Genomic DNA, 22,699 nt, shown 5'->3' with positions numbered 1-22,699 from the left:
CTCTTCACCCGAGGGAGAAGAAAGACCTCACGAAGATAACCCAGCCAGCCAGTGGATTAGTTTACAAACAAGCAAGCCAATAGCAACAACAAGCCCTGGGTGGGAGAGGTCAGTCCCCGGAGTGGCAGAATATTATTTAAAACATATAAGGTTCCTACAGAACAGTCATGAGACACAGAAGAGGCAAAATGGCTGAAGCAAACACAACCACATAAATGACACTGAATGTGAATGCATTAAACAATGCAGTTAGAAGGCAGATATGCTGCTGTCCTGGCCCGTGTGGCTTGGTTGGGCGCTGTCCCGGAACTGAAAGGTCGCAGGTTCAATTCCCGGTCAGGGCACACACCTGGGTTGCAGGTTTGGTTCCTGTTGGGGCACGTGTGAAAGGCACCAATTGATATTCCTTTCTTGCACTCGAGTTTCTCTGTGTCTCCTTCTCCCTCCCTTCCCCTGTCTATAAAGTCAATAAGCATGCCCTCAGGTGAGGTTTTTTTTTTTTTTTTTTTAAAGCTAGATATGCTGGATGAAAACAAACTACACAGATGGCTAAAGGTGGAGAAAGTATAGTAAATATAAGCAAAAGTGGACTTTAAGACAAAAACAATAGAGTTGAAGTTCATCTTATAAGAAAAGGGTCAATCCCTCAGGAAGACAAACAATTATAAACATATAAACAGCTCAAAATACATACAGCCAAAAGTGACAGACTTGAAGGGATAAATAGACAGTTAACAAATAATGTTTGGGGACTCAATAGTCTACTTTTAATGATGGGTAGAATAGGGAAAAAAAGCAAAGATATAAAAGGTTTAAACAACACTATAATCCAACTAGACTTAAGGTATACAGAACACTATCCAATACAGAAGAATACACATTCTTAAGTGCACATGGGATATTCTCCAGAATGTACTCTATGCAAAGCCATAAAACAAGTTTTGATAGATGTAAAAGCATTGAAATCATGCAGAGCATGTTCTCCCACTACAGTGGAATGAAATTGGAAACAAACAAGAGGAGGAGATTGGAAAATGTACAATTATGTAGAAGTTAAACAATACTCTCTTAAACAACCAATAGCTTGTTCTGGCCAGTGTGTCTTCGTTGGCTGGAACATCATCCCATACACTAAAATGTTGAAGGTTCAATTCCCAGTCAGGGCACATACCTAGGTCATGGGTTCAATCCCCAGTCAGGGCATGTATAGGAGGCAACCAATCAATGTTTCTTCCACTCTCTAAAATGAATAAGCATATTTAAAAATTTAAATAACCAATAGGTCAAAAAAGGAATAATAAGGGAAATTAGAAAATATATTGAGATAAAGATGAAATAACATACCAAATTTTATGGGATGAGTAAAGACAGTGCACAAAGGCAAATGTGTAGGTGAAAATCCCTATATAACAGAGGAAGGAAATGCTCAAGTTAATAATGTAACCTTCCACTTTTGGAAATTATAAGGACAAACTAAATGCAAAACAAGCAGAAAGAAAGAAAGAATAAAAAATAGAGTATAAATAAATTGAGAATGGAAAAACAGTAGAGTATATTGATGGAACCAAAAATTGGCTCTACAAAGATCAACAAAACTGACAAACCTTTACCTACACTAAGGAAGAAAATGAAGATAGGCCCCAATTACTAAAAATCAGGAATGTAAGGGAAAACATCACAACCTACCTTACAGAAATCAAAAGGATTGCTAGGGAGTACTATGAGCAGTGGTGTATTCATCTACTAGGGCTGCCATTACAAAATATCACTAACTGGGCAGCCTAAACAACAGAGGTTTACCTTTTCACAGTTCTAGAGGCTGGAAGGCCAAGGTCAAGGTGCTTACAACTGGATTTTTCTGAGGCTTCTCTCCTGGGTTGCAAGCAGCAGCCTTCTTGCCATTTCCTCCCCTGGTCTCTTCTCAGTGCACGTGCTTCCCCAATGCCTCCTTCTTATGAAGGAGTCGTAATGGACTAGGGCCACTCCCTTATGACCTAGTTTAACCTTATTTTCCTCTTTCAAGGCCTTGCCTCCAAATATACTCATATCAGGGGACAGAGCCTCAGTATATGGGGAGGGACACAAGTCAGTCCATAACAATCTGCATGCCAACAAATGGACCAATTTCTAGAAAGACACAACCTGCCAAACCTAAGAATAAATAGAAAATCTGGAGAGAGCTATGATGAATGTTGTGCACTGCATGGTTGTGTCTCCCAAATATTCATATGTTGAAACTTCAACCCCAATGGGCTGGCAGGAAAAGGTGAGGGCTTTGTGAGGTAATTATGTTTAGATGGGTCATAAGGATGAAGCTGCCATGATGGAGCTGGTGTCCTCATAAGAGGAGAGGGCAATACTATGTGATAGGGTACTGACATAAAGGTGGTCATAAATCAGTGGAATAGAATTGAGACTCCAGAAAGGAACAATACATCCATGGTCCATTGATTTTGGACAGTGGTGTCAAAACAACTCGGTGGAGAAAAGAATAGTTCTTGCAATATATGGTGTTATGACAACTGGATATCCATGTGCAAAAGAATGACGCTAGGCTACTATATCACACCACATACAGAAATGGACTCAAAGCTAATCAAAAGCCTAAAGGTAAAAGCTAACATTATAAAGCTTAGAAGAAAATGTAGGCATAAATATTTGTTACATTACATTAGACAATAGTTTCTTAGATAAGACACCTAAATAACAAGCAATGGGAAAATTGGACTTCATCAGAATTAACCACTTGGTGCTTCAAAGGACATTTTCAGGAAAGTGAAAAGATAGCCCACAGAATGGGAGACAATAGTTGCAAGTCACATACCTGATCACGTCCCCATATCCAGAATATATATAAAGAAGTTCTACATGTCAACAATGAAAGATGAGCATCCCAACTAAAAAGTGGGGCAAAGGAATTGAATAAATTCCTTTGTCCTTATGTCCAAAGGATATAAGCAAATGGCCAATAAACACATGAAAAGTTGGTCAAAATCATTAGTCATTAGGGAAATGCAAATCTAAACCACAGTGAAATACTACTTTCCATCTACTAGGATGGTTATAATAAAAAAGATAGTAACAAATACCAATATGTTATTTGTGTGCATGTGGAGTAATTAGAACCCTCATACATCGCTGATGAGAATGGAAAGTTTTGCAGCTGCTCTGGGAGGCAGTTTGACAGTTCCTCACAAAGTTAAACATAGAGTTAGCACATTCTGGCAGTCCAACTCCAAGGAGAATGGAAATACCCAGGAGAAAGGAAATGTATGTCTACACAAAATGTGTTACACTCAAGAAGTTCACAGCAGCCAAAAACTAAAAATGGCCAAAAGCCCATGACCTGGTTCATAGGTAGAGAGAATGTCGTTAACATGTACAATGGAATACAGAACCATAAATGGGGATGAAGTACTGAAACATAACTGCGGCACACAGGAACAGAAAAATGTTGCCAAGTGAAAGAAGCCAGTCAAAAAGACTGCATATTGTGTGATTTAATTTATATGAAGTATCCAGAATAGGCAAATCTATAGAGACAGAAAGTAGATGAGCGATTACTTAGGGATTGGGTGGAAAGGGTGAGGGTGTGCTAATGGTGACTTTTGTGGGGGTCATGAACATTAGGTTATGGTAATTGTTGCACAGCTCTGTACATATGCTAAAAAACATTGAATTGTACAGTGAACAATTATGGTATGTAATTAAAACAGTGAACTCTATGGTATGTAAATTATATCTCAAAAAAATCTGTTGAGCCCTGACCTGTGTGGCTCAGTTGGTTGGGTGTTGTCCTGCAAAACGAAGGTTACCAGTTTGATTCCTGGCCCAAGCACATGCCTGGATTTCGAGTTTGGTCCTAGATCAGAGCGAGTGTGAGAAGCAAATGATCAGTGTTTCATTTCCACATTGATATTTACCTCTCTTCCTCTCTCCCTTCCCCTCTCTCTAAAGATAAAGAAATAAAATGCTTTTTTAAGCTTCTGAAAACCCCTCCATCATTTAGGATTATTTATTTATTTTTCCATTTTAATTGTTGTTCAAGTAGTTTTCTGCCCTTTACCCCCATTCCAGCCCTCCCCACCTCCCTCCCATCCCCATGCCCCCCTTGTTATTGTCCATGTGTCCTTTATCCTAGTTCCTTCAAACCCTTCCCCCCTTCACCTGAAATTTCCTCCCTTCTTCCCTCTGGTCACTGTCAGCCTAAAATACTTTTTAAAAAGCTGTTGAGCAAAATGTCTCCTGCCTTAAATAAGAATAAGCTACTGAAATCAGATTTTTTAATGAAAATCGAATTAAAATGTTTTTGTTTAATTGGATTAAATCACAATTCTAGCATCTTTTAATATTTTTTCTCACACTCACAAATGGAATATTCAAAACAAAATAAAATGAGTGTGACAACTTAGAAGAATGTCCTTTCCTGCTGATAATCGTCCATTATCGCACCAATCCCGCATCTTCATCCAAGTCTGATCCACCACCACCAGTAAGTGTGAAAGCAATGTGCCTGGTGCACAGAGACAGGTGTGTGTAACGTAGTAATGAGGCCCTGGATACTGCAAATAATGTCTTGAAGGAGACTTGTCCCTGCAAGTTCAAATTCAGGGCAGAATGGCTCGAAGAATGAGGTATTAGTGCAAAGATATCATCAATTAGTTGTACAATGCAGGCTTACTCTCATGAGTAGGAGGTTATCTTAAGTGGCGACAAGAGTCTTTGCCATCTCTACCCTCTTGGGGAATCCAGCAGGGGCATCACCTGGAACAACACCAAGGCCGTCTTAGAGGGTTCACTCCTATGTCCCACCCTTTGGAAGTATGGGATGAGGAGTGGGTTCTGTCTCCCATTATGTAGTACGTCAATGTGGGATTGCGGATGCACCTCATTGAACAGAGGAAGTGGCATTTCCTCAAGGCCTGCATACTTCCATAACCTCTCTGGTTCTCAGGAACTCTGGCCCTTTTCTAAGGTCACATTTGACCTATCAAGTCTAATTGTTCCATCCTTGTCCAGAAGCAATACAGGAAGCAGAAGTAAGTGGCCTTGAAGTGGAAGAAGTGGTCACAAACATGGCAAGACCCATGTGACTGTCCAGATTCCCTTCTCTGACTGCAAACCTCATTTGTACCCAAGTATGAGGATTAGCTGGGACACGGTGAAGCCTTTAGGTTTGTATTGCAATTCATAAGTGCTTTACAATGCCCCTCTAGCCCAAAGTGTCTCAGACTTGACCCCTAAAACCATAAAGCCTATGGTTTTAAAATGCTTAAAAATCTAATTCCCGGTTTTCGGCTATTGCAACATACTGCTCTTGAAAGCATCGCAAAAGTGTAATAATACCACAGAACCACTTTCCTTTCTTCTTATCAGTAGTGTCTGAGGTCATTATTCCAACCATGAATTTGTAATAAAAGAGGCACTGAGCTATGATCACTTACTGAACCTGTAATAGGATTTACTCCCAATGGCCCATCCTCTAGCAGCAATTCCCGAGGGAATTGCTACTTAATTCTGTGACATTCTGAATCAAGACTTAGAATCTTTCAAAGTAGATTATACATGGTGTGTCAACTGCATTGATATGAATTGAGCTAAGGATAAAGTCTAAACTCCTTACCATCACTTACAAACATCTACATCATCTGGTATACAAATACCTTTCCTCTTTGACCTCAGGTTTCTCTGCTTTCTCTTCCCTCTGCCTGGATCAGACTTTGTGTGGCTGCTTCCTACTTGTCATTCAGGTGTCAGATCAAATATCACCTCTTCAGAAAGAGTGTTTCCTACCACTGTATTGAAAGGACAGCTTTTCCATCTAGTACTTATCACCAGTTGAAATAATTTTTGCATATGTGTGTTTTGTCTGTCTCATGGCTCCATGAAAATAAGAGATCTTCTCTCTGATTAACTTAGAAGAGGAATTTACATATAGAGGTTTGCAGGTAATATTTGGCTAACTAAATTCTTGAAATTATCAATATGTTCATAACATTATCTCTTAGAAGCCAACACACCTAAGGATACTTTATTCAAGCAAATTTATTTGTGTCATACTCACTGATATCAGCAATAATAACAGAACAATCCAAGTCACCTTCATGTCATGTTATGTATCTGTTGGATCCTTTTCACATTCTGTGGTAGAGGTAAAAATAAAGATGATATTTTATCTTTTTTTCCAAGCCAAACTGTATCCAGGTTTATTAAAGATGCTTTTCATAAACAATCATGGTATATCAGGCAGGATGTGGGCAGACAATCATTAACAGTACACAACTTTCAAACTCTCTTCTTCCATGGACTGCTGAAATCAGAAAGCCACTATAAAACCCAGTGAAGGCTTCATCTGCCTCTATGAACAGGGAGAGTTTAGAGTGAGGGTTGACATTTCACATTAGGCATGTGGTTTAACAACTTTTCACAAGCTGACCCTGACTTTCAGGAAATGAAATAAAAGTGGCAGAATTATCAACCTGTAGATCCACAATCTAAAAAGGGGACAGCTGCTCCTTCGAGGGGTGCTATCTCAATGCTGACTCTGGAAAGTCCAGATTGCCGAACATACTGGTAACCAAGTTTTGGGGGGTTAGGTCCCAACAGGTCTCTGGGCTTTAGGGAGTCAAGTCTATGCTTAAAGTGGAGAGGGACAAAGGACATAAAAACGAATAGTTTTCCCACACCACAAGGTGTCCATGACGAGGGGGCTAATGTGTGCCAACACCAAGGGATCCCTCCTCCCAGGAACCAAGAGGAAGTCTCTGGAAACTAGAAGGGAAAGGGTTTTTTCCCCCCATGTCAGCCCAGCTTTGAAAACACTCTATTAGTACTATATGACTATATGTCCCTCCCCCCAAACAACAATGAAGTGTTCTGTGTGCTAACAGTGTGACTTAAAAAAAAGTAAAGCAAAAGTCTGCATTTTTATAAAAATTGATAAATAGTATTTCAAACTGAACAGTCACCAGAAACACACAGTTATCAAAACTGCACACACTTCACTTGGCATCTCCAGCACCTTCAGCTTTCTGCGCCAGGTCTGTTTTGTCATGTCCATTTTCCGCAGGGTTATTCCCATCCTTGCCAGATCAGCTTCCCCCTTTTCCCTTTGGGTACTTTCTCTCCCTTCTTTGCAGGGGCCTTTTTAGGCTTGAGCTCTGGCTTTGGAGGAGCAGGTTTAGCCATAACCTGGTGGATCTTCTCTGTGGTTCATCCTTCACCTCGACTTTATCTCCTTTAGCATCCCCCTCAGCCTTTTTCCTGGGCACAATGGCAATAGTGGCAGGATGTTCAGGCTGGATGCAAGGATGCAGCAGTGTGTGGGCTTTGGCTGGTCCGGGAGTCATTTTCGCCACCTCTTCACACTGCTGACATTTTATCTTTATTGTAGAGTCTCTTCAGGTAAAAGAGACATTGTGACATGATACTATAAGTTCATCATTCAGTTCAATCTATTAGGTGGAAAATTTTAGATGTCGAAAACCATGCTTCAGTAAAGCTGAGGACTTAACACTGAGCAGAAGGTATTTAATATATCAGGAGCAACTCCAAGAAAATAGCATGAAAAATTAGTCTTACTCTTCCACCTCTTGTAGGCAAATGTACTTAAATGTCAGAATTGCTGTTAGATTAGGGTCTTGTCTAAATAAGTTGGGGAACAGAGACAAGAAGGAAAAGATCCCAGAGAAATGTGCTTTTGGAATAGGCAACACAGGACATCTAAATCTCAGTATTATCTCTCAGTAAGAACAATTCATTGTAACCATGTGGAGAGCAGTAGAATCTACAATATGAGCAGTGATAAAACCTCATGAGGTATTCTTGGTTATAGACAGCAATGATCTATGAAAAAAATCACTTTTTGAATAGAAGGAAAATCTAGTGTGGTAGTGGCAAATACATTATTAGTAAAGCCTATTGTCTGAATTTATAATTCAATGCTTTAAAAAGATTTCAATGTAGAAAGCAGTTTGATAGTTCCCCCCAAAGTTAAATGGAAATGCTATATGATTCAGCAATTTTAGTCTGAGGTATATACCCAAAAGAACTGAAAACAGTGACTCACAAATATTTGTATAGCAATATTCATAGCAGAATTATTAACAGTACTGAAAAGGTGGAAACAACCCAGTGTCCATTGGTGGAAGAACAGATAAACAAAATGCGATTGTGTGTGGTGTGTGTGTGTGTGTGTGTGTGTGTGTGTAATCGTAATACTATTCAGCCCTAAAAACAAAGGATGAATCTTAAAACATTATGTTAAGTGAAATAAGCCCATCGCAAAATGTCATATAGTGTTGATTCCACTTACATGAGGTACCTAGAGCAGTCAAAGTTTATAGACACAGAGAATACATATTGTTTTCTAGGGACTGAATAGAGGAGAGAACAAGAGTTAATGTTTAATGGGTATTGAGTTTCTGTCTGAGATGATGAAAAATTTCTGAAAATACAGAGTGGTAAATACAATGTGGATTCACATTGTAAATGTATTTAATGACACTGAATTGTACACTTAAGTGGTTAAAGTGCTAAATTTTGTGCTATGCATTCTTTACCACAACTTTTAAAAAGCCCTGTTTTCTTGTCTGATCTTTCATTTTTTTTTTAACTACCTGGATTTAATTCTTTATTATAAGCAACTTCCTAGTGTGAGAAGCCAAGTTGGGCCTTGGAATCAGGCAGATAATGCTCTTACTTACAGTTAATCACAGCTGTGTGATCTTTGACTCATGACTGAACCTCTCTCTGCTTCAATTTTCTCACCCATAAAATGGATTTTCAACTTTTAAGGAGTAAAATCCTTGCTGTGGACAAACTCTTATATGGAAAATAATCTTCTGTGTAACCCAAATCAGATAACACATATAAAAGCAATTAAACAGGCTACATGTAAAAGAGGTCATTGCATTTGTGGGGGTGGGGTGGGGCAAAGAAATCCCATTACCTCTAACCCTACTTCCAAATCACTTCCCAGTGCCAGAGAATAACATGGTTGGAAAACCACTGGGCTAGCTGTCCTATCATAGCCTTTTCAGCTCTGGCACTCTGATTATTTGCCTTATAGAATTTGTAATCTCTGGAGCATTGAAATGCTGCTATCAGGATTGAGCTGGGATGACGTGTGCGTGAAAGCACTTTGTGAACTGCAAATATGATCATGAATAGGTGCTACTGTTATGGTGATTATATCCTGCTTTATCACCAATGTGATGAAGTATCAATAGAAAGAACATTGGACAAGGAAGCCTTAGAATATCCAGATCCTTTCCTGCAGTGGTATTTAGGAATACCGAGAGGTGTCAGTTAATGCTGAAAATCAAATGCAAACAGTACACACAGAACACTAGATGGCAGCAGCAGAAAGACTGAAAAGCAGAAAAATAAACTGAGGGGGTGTGGGATCTGGCCACGCTTTCCCTCCCTCCTCATGTCAATTATCATCTTACTTTTATAAGAAAACAATATTTATTATTAGAATATTCATTAGGTGAAATGTTAGGTCTACAAATTCATATTTAAGTGACTCTATTCAAGTACCCCCTCTCCATTTTATAATCAGAAGAAACAAATTAAATTAGAAACTAAAAAATAGAACCATGTCCACCTCAGAATGAAAGATACACACAGACTAAAAGTAAAGGGATGGAGAACGCTATTTCATGCATAATGGAAAGGGGAAAAAAAAAAAGCTGGGGTAGCAGTACTTATCTCTGACAGAACAGACTTTAAAACCAAGGCTATAGTAAGAGACAAAGAAGGGCACTACATAATGATAAAGGGAACAATTCAACAAGACAGTATAACCCTAATAAACATTTATGCACTCAACATAGGAGCACCTAAATATATAAAGCAAATTTTGGTGGACATAAAGGGAGAAATTGACAGAAATACAGTTATACTAGGGAATTTTAACGCCCTATTGGCATCAATGAATAGATCTTCCAGATAGAAAATCAACAAGGAGGACAGCAGCTTTAAATGATACACCAGATCAAATGGATTTAATTGATATTTTCAGCGTGTGGTATATGGTTAGGTTCCCATTTTTTGAAATTTATGGGGTTGGAGGGATAGTAAAGGGTAAAGGGAGATTCAAATATATGGTGATGCAGGAAGATTTTACTTTGGGTGGTGGGCACACAATGCAATATACACATGATGTATTATAGAATTGTGCACTTGCAACTTACATAATTTTATTAACCAATGTAATCCCAATAAATTTAATTTAAAAATAAAGAAAAAGAAATTATACTGTTTCCCCAATATTATTTATGAAATTTGCATTCCTTCTACATTGATTGCAAGTGATATTTCAAATAAATACTCAATTTATTGATTGCAAGTGATATACTCAAATAAATACTCGATTTCCATATATACCTGACTTTCTGGGTTCTTTATTTTTTTAGTAAAATATTATAACAAGTTTTGGGCTAAACATACTGTTTTAACTATTATAACTTTGTTGAATACGTTAATATCTGATAGGGCAGATTATTCCTCATTGTTTAAAATTCCTTGGTTTATGTTGTACATTTTCTCCAGTAGATAAATTTAAATCTTTACATTTTGGTATTTCTCTCTATATCTCTAAATAATATTTGTTCTTTGATGTTTCAATTTGAGGAATTGTTCACTGACATATTGGCATTGGATAAGAGGATTTAACTTTTCCCCCTCCTTTCTTCTCTCTTACACCACACACAAAAGCCTTCCAAACTCCCATCTTCCCCAGGAACTCTTTGCCCATCCAGGCACCATCTTCTATTCATCTCTTCACAAGCCAGCCTGGTGGAAAACGTGTCTGTCCACTTCCCCCTGGTGCATTAACTCAAACCATCCCAAATGTATTACGGTCTCCTCTTGACTCCCCACTGAGACGATTCTGTTAGAAGTCAATACATCTCTGTGCTGCTAAAACCAGTATTTCTGACTTCACTTGAATTCTGTGCAACAGTAGATACGGTTCCCTCCTTGAAATAGTCACCCTTGCACTTTTGTGGGTGCCATCTCTGGCACCCGGTTTCCTGGTTCCCCTGCTATATTTCTGAACATCTACCTTCATTTTCGTCTGGGGATCCCCCATCTCTCATATTTTGGAATCGCAGAGTTACTCAGAGCTCAGGTCTTGAATCCCTTCTTTATATTCTTAACTTAGGTGGCTCACTCAATCCTATGGCTTCATTTTACTTTTAAAAATAATGTATTAAACCTTACTATATTTTAACAATATTTAATAAAAGTTATTAACTCTGCATATTTCTTTTAGAAAACTTTAAATTCCTAGAGATAGCCCAGTCTCTCCAGACAGTAATGCTATTTAACAGAAAATGAAAGGTGTGATTTTTTTTTTCTCTTGAGGTATAGACAAGTACATGTCATACATAGTATCTGCATACACTCCTGTAATTGAAGCAATCATTTTGGATACTTCTGTTAAACAGTACCAGAAATAAAGACCCTTGATAACTCCAGAATTTCAGTATTAGTCATCTTAAAAATATTGTAAAAACTACTTGAAGAACTCCCTGTGCAGACGCTTTTGTTCTGTTGAATAAATGATACCATGTAAGAAAACTTTAAAATATTTACTGTGAAGAAAGTGGTAATAGTTTTCTTGGACAAAGATGATAATGGATCTATTCTAAAGAAAATGCAAATCATGATTAATGACTTAACTAGTGGAAAGTAAGACAGTACAGAGTTAGTTTCAATTTAGTTGGGTTTATTTACTTGCTCATTTTCTCCATCCAATTAGTCTCACTAATTGACCAAAATTATGCCCCACAGCTCCATGATGAATCAGTATAACTTGCTTCACTTTTAGGAATTTCAATTTTGGCTTTTGGCACTCACTGATCTTCAGCTTTGTAGAGCAGAATACCTTTTCTTATTGCTGCCATCAATGCATTCCTTACTTTAGCGATTACTGGTACAGCTGGTGGAGACTGCTTGAAGGTAGCATTCACTGGAGCTGGTGCAGATTGGGTAACTGATAGACCTGATGAGCTTAAAATGCAAGATGGTGATTGTATGAAAGAAAACAAAGACTGTACAGTGAAAGATTTTGCTGACTTCAAACTTGAAAAGTATTCTTGGGGTGGAATCATATGCATTGTTGATTGTGCCATTGAAGACCTTTGTGACTGAGCAGCTCAAGGTCTTGATGACTGTGCCTCTGGACATCTTGACTGTGTGGTGTCTGAACTTCTTGTGGAGGGGGAAAGTGAATTTCTTGGTGATGGACTCCAAGATCTTGATGTTTGTGGATGTAAAGAGATTGATGAGAGTAGACTTGAATTTTGTGGAGTTGATGATCTTGGCAATAGTGTAACTGGATATCTTGGTGGTGGAATACGATAGCTCAGTGATGGTGAAAGTGAAGATCTTGGCGATGAAGGAATTGAAGACTTTGATAATTTTGTAACTGAAGCTGTTGCTGATTGTACAACAGACGTACGGCCACTGAGATGTGAAACTGTGGCCCTTGTTTGAACACTACGTGAGGTGACTGCAGAAGAAGAGAGAGGTGGAGGCATGCCCTGATATTCAGCTTGTGCGAGTAGATCATCCGTTGTCAGTTCATAGTATGGGAAAGGTTCCGATGCTGGAGTGGAGAAGGCCCCTTTAAGTGGAATAATTGGAACAGCTCCATCAGGAGCACCTGGGCGGCAAGCAGCAAGAGATGTTGCTGCTGCGGTTCCCAAAGCAGGTGACAGAAGTTGAGTTGGGACATGTATGCTTGAGGAAGGAGTTTCCACCTTCGAAGCTCTTAATGCAGCTAACCAGTCAGCTGGCAATGCCGGTGCTGAGGCTGGAGCTGTAGGGCTCACAAGCACCTTTGTTTTAAGGCAAGTTCGAGGTTGGGGTTTCAATTCTTCTCCCCTTCCAGTTCCATAGCTAACATATGTAGGTGAATTTTTCACCTCTCTGGATTCATGCACTGGCGGAGAGTGAGAACTGGATAATGCTTTTCCTACAGCTCTCGTTACAAGCTTATTGATTTGACACAGTGGGAAACTGGAAAATGAGGAACTTTCATCTGGTTGATACATATGTGAATGAAAGGCCACACTGCAAGCAGCTGGGACATGGTACACCGAAATGTCTCCCATCCGTTGAGTCTGAGGCACACGTGCTGGTTTATTGCGATGATCTTTGGGCTGCTTTTGCTTGGGCCTTGCCCCCTTTTCTCCTTCACTCTCATGGACAGTCTTTTCTTTATGAAGTTCAAAGCAGTGTGAGGCATCAGGAGACACTTCCAAACCTCCTGTATCATCTGGGACAAAAGGAGACAACCTATTCATAGGTAATGTCAGTCCATGAGTATCGTGCCTTTCACACATTTTAACAGGTACTTGCTTGGAGGGGTATACCTGCTGTGTTTGAATAGTTGTACTTTGAAATGTCTTTGATTCTGTAATTCTCAAGGGCAATCCTCCATTTTGATCTTTGTAGGTAAAACAGTTCATCAACTGGATTACATGTTCTTCTAAAATCATAACTCTGAAAGAGAGCCTGTCAACCTCTTTGCGTATTTCATCAATTATATCTTCAGCACATTTATTCAGATTATTTACTTGTGTAGCTATATTGATTAAAGAAATCTGGATTACTTGAATGAACTCCTCTTGAGTTTTTGTGGGTATTGGGAATGTATTTGGATGCCTCTCATCTTTCTGTTTATTTGACATTTTAAATGTTTTAGTTGAGTACAAATATTGAGGCACTTCCACTTGACCCCATTTTATTCATCCATACCTTTTCTTAGGCCCCCTCTAAGGTCTGTCTGTTTTTCAGCCTCACAGGCACCATCTGATTCTGGCAGAGGCTACTCTGATCTGAGAGAAGTCTCTGCCTCCAGCAGTAACCCGGCAACCAAGCTCCGTGTCATAATCCCATGGCTGTGCCAGCAGTGATTGGACAGTGCCTCCCAGTCATCACCTGCCCCCCTGCCCTGCTGTCTGCTGGAACAGGTTTCTCAAAGGTAGAGAGAGACTAGCAGGAGAGGAAGTCACAAAGTGATTAGTGAATTCTCATGTATTGTTTCTCAAGGGTGACCCTGGATTTGAGACCAAATTTGCTATGTGACCTCTAGCTTACTTTTCTGAACTCAAGTAATACCTGTGCTTATCTGATTCCAAATTGTCTTCCAGTTGAGATGTGTCTTCTAAGCTCCATTTGGATACCACATGGCTTTCTCAAACCATTACTTAAAAATTTTTGACATACATAAAGCTATACATAATTAATGTGTACAACTTTATAAATTTGGAGATAAGTATACACCCATAAAACCATCACCTCAATCTATGCCATAAACCTATCCATCACCTTCAAAGTTTCTTCCTGCTCTATTATTATTATCATCATTTTGTGATAAAAACACTTAACATAAGATCTAAGTTCTTAGTAAATATTTTCTTTATTTTCTTGTTTAGTTATTACAGTTCCCCCTGCATTTTCCCCTCTCTTCCCATCTCTACCCAGCTTCAGCCCCCCTCCCATCTGTCCATCACCTCACCATTGTCTGTGTCTATGGGTCATGCATACCCATTCTTTAGGTAACCCCCTCTACTTTCATTTAGTCCCCCCCTGCCCACCCTCTGGTAGCTGTCAGTTTGTTCCATGTATCCATGTCTCTGTCTCTATTTTGTTCATCATTTTATTGTTTTCATTAGATTCCATGTGTGAGATCATATGGTATTTGTCTTTTTTCTGACTGGATTATTTCAATTAGCATAATGCTCACCAAATCCATCCATGCTGTTGCGAAGAGTAAGATTTACCTCTTCTTTTTTTAACTTTTGTTCAATTAGAGTTGTGCCAATTTTCCCCATTCCTCTCCTCTGCCCTGCTACCCCCTGCTCATGCAGTCAGTCCCTTACTGTTGTCCATGTCCATGGGTCATTCATACATGTTCCTTGATTAGACTATTCCTCTTCTTTCCCCCGTTGTCCTCCCTCCTCCCCTCTGGTCCCTGGCAGTCTGTTCCTTGTTTTCATGCCTCTGGTTCTATTTTGCTCATCTGTTTGTTTTGCTGATTAGGTTCCACTTAAAGGTGAGATCATATGGTATTTGTCTTTCAATACGTGGCTTATTTCACTTAGCATAATGCTCTCCAGCTCCATCCATGCTGTTGCAAAGGGTAGGAGCTCCTGCTTTCTTTTTGCTGTGTCGTATTCCATCATATGAATGTACCACAGTTGTTTACTGATGGGCACTTAGGTTGCTTCCAGCACTTGGCTATTGTAAATTGTGCTGCTATGAACATTGGGGTGCATAGGTTCTTTTGAGTTGGTATTTCAGTATTCTTAGGTTATAACCCCTGCAGTGAGATCACTAGATCAAAAAGGCAGTCCCATTTTTAGTTTTTTTTCATTTTAATGATTTTACTTTAATTATTGTTCAAGTACAATTTTCTATCTTTTACTCCCATCCCAGCCCACCCACCCAACCCTCCCCACCTCCCTCCCATTTCCACTCCCCCCTAGGTTTTGTCCATGTGTCCTTTATACTTGTTCTTGTAAACCCTTCACCTTTTCCCCTGATATTCCCTCCCCTCTCCCTCTGGTCACTGTCATCCTGTTCTCTATTTCAGTGTCTTTGGTTATATTTTGCTTGTTTGTTTGTTTTGTTGATTAGGTTCCTGTTAAAGGTGAGATCATATGGTATTTGTCTTTCACCGCCTGGCTTATTTCACTGAGCATAATGCTTTCCAGCTCCATCCATCAGCATGGATGTTACAAAGCTGTTGCAAAGGGTAGGAGCTCCTTCTTTTTCTCTGCTGCATAGAATTCCACTGTGTAAAGGTACCATAGTTTTTTGATCCACTCATTGACTGATGGGCACCAAGGTTGCTTCCAGCACTTGGCTATTGTAAATTGTGCTGCTATGAACATTGGGGTACATAGGTTCTTTTGGATTGGTGTTTCAGGATTCTTAGGGTATAATCCCAGCAGTGGAATCACTGGGTCAAAAGGCAGATTCATTTTTAGTTTTCTGAGGAAATTCCATACTGTTTTCCATAGTGGTTGTGCCAGTCTGCATTCCCACCAACAGTGCACTAGGGTTCCCTTTTCTCCACATCCTCACCAGCATTTGCTGTTTCTTGACTTATTGATGGTAGCCATTCTGACAGGTGGGAGACAGTATCCCATTGTAGTTTTCATTTGCATCTCTCTGATGATTAGTGATGTAATCTCAACTCCTTAACAATTAAGGAGTAGTTACATTTATATAGTCCTAAAATTATTTCAGCCCTTTGAAGGCAACCACAAGGCTGATGTGGCCCCCAGTGGAAATGATTTTGACACCCCTGACCTAGGTGATAAGTTGGCAAAAATATTGCTGTATGGTATATCTGAAAATTTTCTGCCTATCTATGTTTGCCCCTAGAACTTTTATGGTGTCACGACATATATTTAAGTTATCTATCCATCTTGAGTTTATTTTGATGTATGGTACAAGTTGGTGGTCTAGTTTCTTTCTTTCTTTTTTTTTTTTTTTTGCATGCACCTGTCCTGATCTCCCAACACCATTCATTAAAGAGGGTATTTTTACTCTATTTTATGCTCCTGCCTCCTTTGTCAAATATTAATTGACCATAGAGACATGAGTTTATTTCTGGGCTCTCTATTCTGTTCCATTGATCTATTGTCTATTCTTATGCCAGTACCAGACTGTTTTGATTACTGTGGCCTTGTAATATAGTTTGATATCAGGTGTTTTGATTCCTTCTACTTCATTCTTCCTTCTCAAAATTGCTAAGGATATTTGGTGTGGTTTAGTGTTTCATACAAATTTTTGAAATATTAGTTATATATCTTTGTGATATGTCATTGGTATTTTAATAAGGATTGCATTGAATGTATAAATTGCTTGGGTAGTACGGACATTTTAATGATGTTAATTCTTCCAATTAATGAACGTGATATATGATTCTATTTATTTGTGTCTTCCTTGATATCCTTATTCAGTATTTAATTGTTTTCTGAGTACAGGTCTTTTACCCCCTTGGTTAAGTTTACTCCTAGGCAGAGTTCCAGCCAAAATGGAGGCATAGGCAGAAATGCTTCACTTCCTTACACAACCAAAAGAAGGATAATAACCCATTTAAAAACAGAAAACAACCAGAACTACCAGAAAATCAAACTGCATGGAAGTCCAACAACCAACAAGTTAAAGAAACATTCATCCAGGCCAGTAGGAGGGACAGAGACAGCAGCAGTGAGAACACGCAACAAGGCAGTATGATGTCACCTGAAAACAATGACAGTTTTACTTCCTGCTTTCCAATTTGGATGCCTTTTATTTCTTTTTCTTGTCTGATCAGTGTGGCTAGAACTGCCAGTACGATGCTGAATAGAAGTGGTAGAAGTAGGCAGCCTTGTCTTGTGCCTGATCTTAATGGGAAAGCCTTTACTTTTTGCCCATTGAGTATGATGTTGGCTGTAGGTTTCTCGTATATGACCTTTATTATGTTGACGTATGCTCCCTCTACCGCCACTTTGCTCAGTGTTGTTTTTTTTTTTATCATAAATGGGTGCTGTCCTTTACCAAATGCTTCCTCTGCATCAGTTGATATGCTCATGTGGTTTTTGACTTTCACTTTCTTTATGTGAGCTATTATGTTTATTGATTTGAAAATAAGGTACCATCCTTGCATCACTGGGAAGAATCCCACTTGGTCATGGTGTATGATCTTTTTAATGTGTTGCTGGATCTGGTTTGCCAGTACTTTGTTGAGGATTTTAGCATCTATGTTCACCAGTGATATTTGGCCTGTAGTTTTCTTGCTTTGTTGTGTCTTTATCTGGCTTTGGAATTAGGATGATGGTGGCCTCATCAAAAGAGTTTTGGAGTCTTTCATCATCTTGGATTTTTTGGAATAGTCTAACAAGGATGGGGGTTAGCTTTCCCCTAAAAGTTTGGTAAAATTCTCCTGTGAAGCCACCTGGACCAGGGCTTTTGTGTGCCAGAATTTTTTGATTACTGCTTCAATTTCACTAGCTGTCATTGGTCTATTCAGGCTTTCTGCTCCTTCTTGATTCAGTTTTGGAAGATTATATGTTTATAGATATTTGTCCTTTTGGCCCAGGTTGTCAAATTTCTTACCAAAATATAGTTGTTTGAAGTAATTTGTTATAACCCTTTGTATTTCTGTGGTATCAGTTGTAATTTCTCCTCTTTCATTTCTGATATTATTTATTTGGGTCCACTCTCTTTTTTTTTTTTTTCTTGATGAGTCTGGTTAAAGCCTTGTCAATTTAGTTTATCTTTTCAAAGACCGGCTCCTGGATTTATTGATCCTTTGAATTGTTCTTTTAGTCTCTATGTCATTTAATTCTGCTCTGCTCTTGATTATTTCCTTCCTTCTACTCACTATGGGCTTCGTTTGTTGTTGTTCCTCTAGTTCTTGTAGATGTGGAGTTAGGTTGTTTATTTGAAATGTTTCTACCTTTTTTAGGTAGGCCTGTACCACTAGGAACTTCTGTCTCAGGATTGCCTTTGCTGTGTTCCATGGGTTTTGGGCGGTTGTATGTTCAATTTCATTTGCCACCAGAAACCTTTTTATTTCTTCCTTGATCTCATTGTTAACCCACTCATTGTTTAATCTACTTTTATTCAGTCTCCATGAATTTGACAATTTTTGAGTTTTCTCCTTTAGGTTGATTTCTAGTTGTAAGACATGGTGGTCCAAGAAAATGCTTGCTATGACTTCACTTTTCTTGAATTTGTTGAGGCTTGTTTTGTGACCTACCATGTGGTCTATCTCTGAGAATGTTTCATATGCATTTGAAAAGAATGTATATTTTGCTTCTTAGGGGCAAAAAGTTCTGTATACATCACTTAAGTCCATTTGACATAGGGTGTCATTCACTGGCACAATATGCTTGTGGATATTTTGTTTGGAAGACCTATCCACTGTGGATAGTGGGATGTTGAAATCCCCTAGTATGAGTGTGTTGCTGTCTATATCTTTCTTGAAGTCTCTCCTTGCTTGTTTCTGTGTGTTAGAGTTATCTGCTTTGTCCCTGTCTTCATGGTGTGACCTTCTGTGGTAGGAGACCTGAAGGACTCAGTGGTGCAGTCTCCTTCATCTCCTGAGCTTGATGCTCTTGGGCTGCCCTTTATGCCATTTATGAGGGCTCTGTGGCTGGAATTAGGTTTAGATTGTTGTTGGGTTAGTCTTTGGTGAGTCGTTCCCTCCAGCTTGCTAACTGAGAGTCACTCCGCCCACCACATCTTATATGCAGTTATGGAGGTGCTGCTGGAACGAAACCACACAGCCCAGGAAGCTAACCCACACCCACGAAAATAACCCCCACCCACCATCACACTATTAACAGCCAAGGAGCCAATATTAATAAAGGCATAAAGTGATTAAAACTAGTATAAGAAAGAAAAAATGAATATATGATGACTAACTGTAAGAAAGGTGATTTTGAGAGGGTAGAGGGAAGAACAATAACAAGTGTTGGGAATAGAGACAAGATGAAGAAAGTAAAGGTAACATTTACATCGTAAGTAACAAAGGAATGGAAGTAAGGAAGGTGGAATGGAATAAGAGAAGAGAAGGTATACTATTAGGTTTACACTGAAATTGTAAAAAGTATATACCTAGGGAGTTCCAGCCAAGATGAAGGCATAGTCAGGGGTGTCAAACTCATTTCACCGGGGGCCACATCAGCCTCATGGTTGCTTTCGAAGGACTGAATGGACTTTCAGGACTGTGTAATTGTAACTCCTCCTTAACAGTTAAGCGAGAGCTGGAGCTCGGTGCTGCTGCTGGGTAGAAACAAGGTGCCTGGCTGGATAAAACAAGGTGGAGGGCCGGATTCAGCCCACACAGACCTTGTGTTTGCCACCTGTGGCATAGGTAGAAGCACTTCACTTTCTCACACAACCAAAGGAAGGAAAACAACTAATCTAAAAACAATAAACAATCAGAAGTGCCACAAAACCAAACTGCATGGAACTCCGACAACCAAGGAGTTGAAGAAACATTCACCGGGATTGACAGGAGGGGTGGAGATGGGCAGCTGAGTGGGAGAGGTTGAAGCCAGGGACCACATGGGTGAGGCGGGGCTGGCTGATTGGGAAACTAAAGACGCAAAGCTAGCTGGAAACTACTGCAGGGGATGCCATGGTGGGAAAAACTCCCAGTCTCACGTAAGACAGTTGGCTGGAAAGTGAGGCTAGAGCAGAGCAAGCTTGCCGCATTGTTCCCTCTCTGACTCCTCCCGATGGGCAGCGCCATAATGCAGCAAAGAGGGTTGCCTCGCCCCCTTACAATATACCAGGTGCACTGGGACAAACAAATATGGCCCAAATGAAAGAACGGATCAAGATTCCAGAAAAGAGATAAGCAATGAAGAGACAGACAGCCTGTCTGATGCAGAGTTCAAAACACTGGTAATCCGCATGCTCCCAGAATTGACTGTGCTCAGTCACAAAATGAAGGAACAAATGAAGGCTACCCAGAGTGAAATAAAGCAAAATTTACAGGGAACTAACAGTGAAGGGAAGGAAACTGGGACTCAAATCCACAATTGGGAACAAAAGGAAGACATAAATATCCAAGGGGAACAGAATGAAGAGACAAGAATTAAAAAAAAAAATGAGGAGAGCATTAGGAAACTCTGGGATGACTTTAAATGCTCCAACATTGGAATCACAGGGGAGCCAGAAGGAGAAGAACAGGAGCAAGAAGTTGAAAACTTGTTTGAACCAGTAATGAAGGAAACCTTCCCTAGTCCAACAAAGGAAATAGACTTCCAGGAAGTCTGGGAAACCCAGAGAGTCCCAAAGAAATTGGACCCAAGGAGGAATACACCAAAACACATCATCATGAACTTTCCCAAGATTAAAGATAAGGAGAGAATCTTAAAAGCAGCAAGAGGAAATGAGAGAGTTACCTACAAAGGAGTGCCCAATAAGACTATCAGCCAGGTTCTCCAAAGAAACCTTGCAGGCAAGAAGGGGCTGGAAAGAAGTATTTGAAGTCATGAAAGGTAAGGACCTACGTCCCAGATTGCTCTATCCAGCAAAGCTATCATTTAGAATGGAAGGGCAGATGAAGTACTTCCCAGATAAGGTCAAGTTGAAGGAGCTTCTCATCACCAAGCCCTTAGTATACGAAATGTTAAAGGGACTTATCGAAGAAAAAGAAGAAGATAAAAATATGAACCACAGAATGACAGCAAACTCACAACTATCAACAACTGAATCTAAGAAAACACAAACAAAAACTAGGCACACAACTAGAACAGAAACAGATACACAGAAATGGACATCACATGGAGTGTTTTCAGTGGGGAGGGGGAAGGGAAGAATGGGGGAGCAGGTACAGGGAATAAGAAGCATAATTGGTAGGCATAAAATAGATGGGGAGAGGTTAAGAATGGTATAGGAAATGGAGAAGTCAAAGAACTTATATGTACAACCCATGGACATGAACTAAAGAGGGGATGCTGGAGGGTCAGGGGTGCAGGCTAGAGCGGGGATAAAGGGGAAAAACTGGGAAAACTGTAACAACATAATCCATAAAATATACATAGTTCCACCACAGCAATATCAACAACAAACGAGCTAAGATTTCTATAGGTGGGTTGGGAATAAGAGGGAAAACAGAAAGAAAGAAAAGTGTATGAATTGTCTAGAGCAAAGAGAAGTTATTTTGACAGGACAGAGGGAGAAGGAAAACTAAGAGTCAGGAATGAAAACCAGGCTAAGTCTGGGAAAATTAAACTTTAAAAAAGAAACAAGAACGAAAGAAAAAAGGAAGCAAGCAAGCAAGCAGGAGGAACGCAAAATGCAGTAGAAGAGGGGAATGGCAAAGTTTGAGATTTGAAAGCCAAAAATAGTGACTATCCAGAAAAAAGATTGAAGAAATGCAACAATAACCAACTTATCCACAACCAATGAGCAAAGATTGATAAAGGTGGAGAGACAGTAAGAGTATTTTAAGAAAGGGAGAAGGAATGTGAGATGACGCATGACAATCAGAAATGGTTTTGAGAGCCTGGAGGGGGGAGCAGCAGTAATAGTGCAGAATAGAAACAAGTCATAGCAAGAGAGAGAGTTTAGAGCAAATACACGAAGAGGGAGGAAGGAGGTAGTATGGAGTAAGGGAAGGGTAGAACAACATATGAGATTTGAAATAAACTGTGTCATGAAACCTGGTGCCTTATTATGCCAAACTTGAGGGGTAAGAGATGAATGTTAATCTGCTTTGCAGTAGAGAAGATAGTGTCTTGTTGTGCCTGTCTCCGTTTGCTCTGCTCTGCTGGGTTTAGTACATCAGGGCCCAAGGACGAGCTGTGTAGCACAGAGTGTCTGGCTCAGGGCCTTTTTCTCCTTTTCCCCGAGGAAATGTACTCAGCAGGAGACACCTGAGCCTGACCTGGCCACTCTGTGGAGCCTATAATTCAGCAGGTGGGTGTTGGGTTCGCCTGTCTGTGAAAGGCTCTGGCTGACTGGAGCAAACCTCGGGCATTCAGCTCCTGCCTTCCAGACCTGAGCCCGCTGCTCTCTCACGGGAGGTTCGGCCGGAATTCTCCACTCTGAGGTGCCCTCTGCTTGGGAGGTGTGCTGGGTGGGGTCCTCCGGTTCAGTGTTTTCTCTGCCTCTGAGTTGAGTGGTTAGCAACGCTGCTGCATCCCGCCTGCACGCACTGGCCTGC

General features: G+C 39.9%; 1 protein-coding gene and 1 pseudogene across 1 annotated transcript; both read right to left on the bottom strand.

The window, feature by feature from the left end:
* Window positions 1–6,519: 6,519 nt before the first annotated feature.
* LOC114504905 lies at window positions 6,520–7,349 on the bottom strand (annotated as a pseudogene).
* A 4,818-nt stretch (window positions 7,350–12,167) lies between these two features.
* LOC114504906 (wiskott-Aldrich syndrome protein family member 1-like) lies at window positions 12,168–13,706 on the bottom strand. Its single transcript, XM_028522749.1, has one exon. It carries the CDS (start codon window positions 13,704–13,706, stop codon window positions 12,168–12,170), a length of 1,539 nt encoding a protein of 512 aa, XP_028378550.1.
* Between the last annotated feature and the right edge of the window lie 8,993 nt (window positions 13,707–22,699).

Source organism: Phyllostomus discolor, chromosome X, assembly GCF_004126475.2.
Source record: "Phyllostomus discolor isolate MPI-MPIP mPhyDis1 chromosome X, mPhyDis1.pri.v3, whole genome shotgun sequence".
Lineage (NCBI taxonomy): Eukaryota > Metazoa > Chordata > Mammalia > Chiroptera > Phyllostomidae > Phyllostomus > Phyllostomus discolor.
The sequence above is the reverse complement of the archived record's forward strand: the minus strand, read 5'-3'. Positions and strand labels throughout refer to the sequence as shown.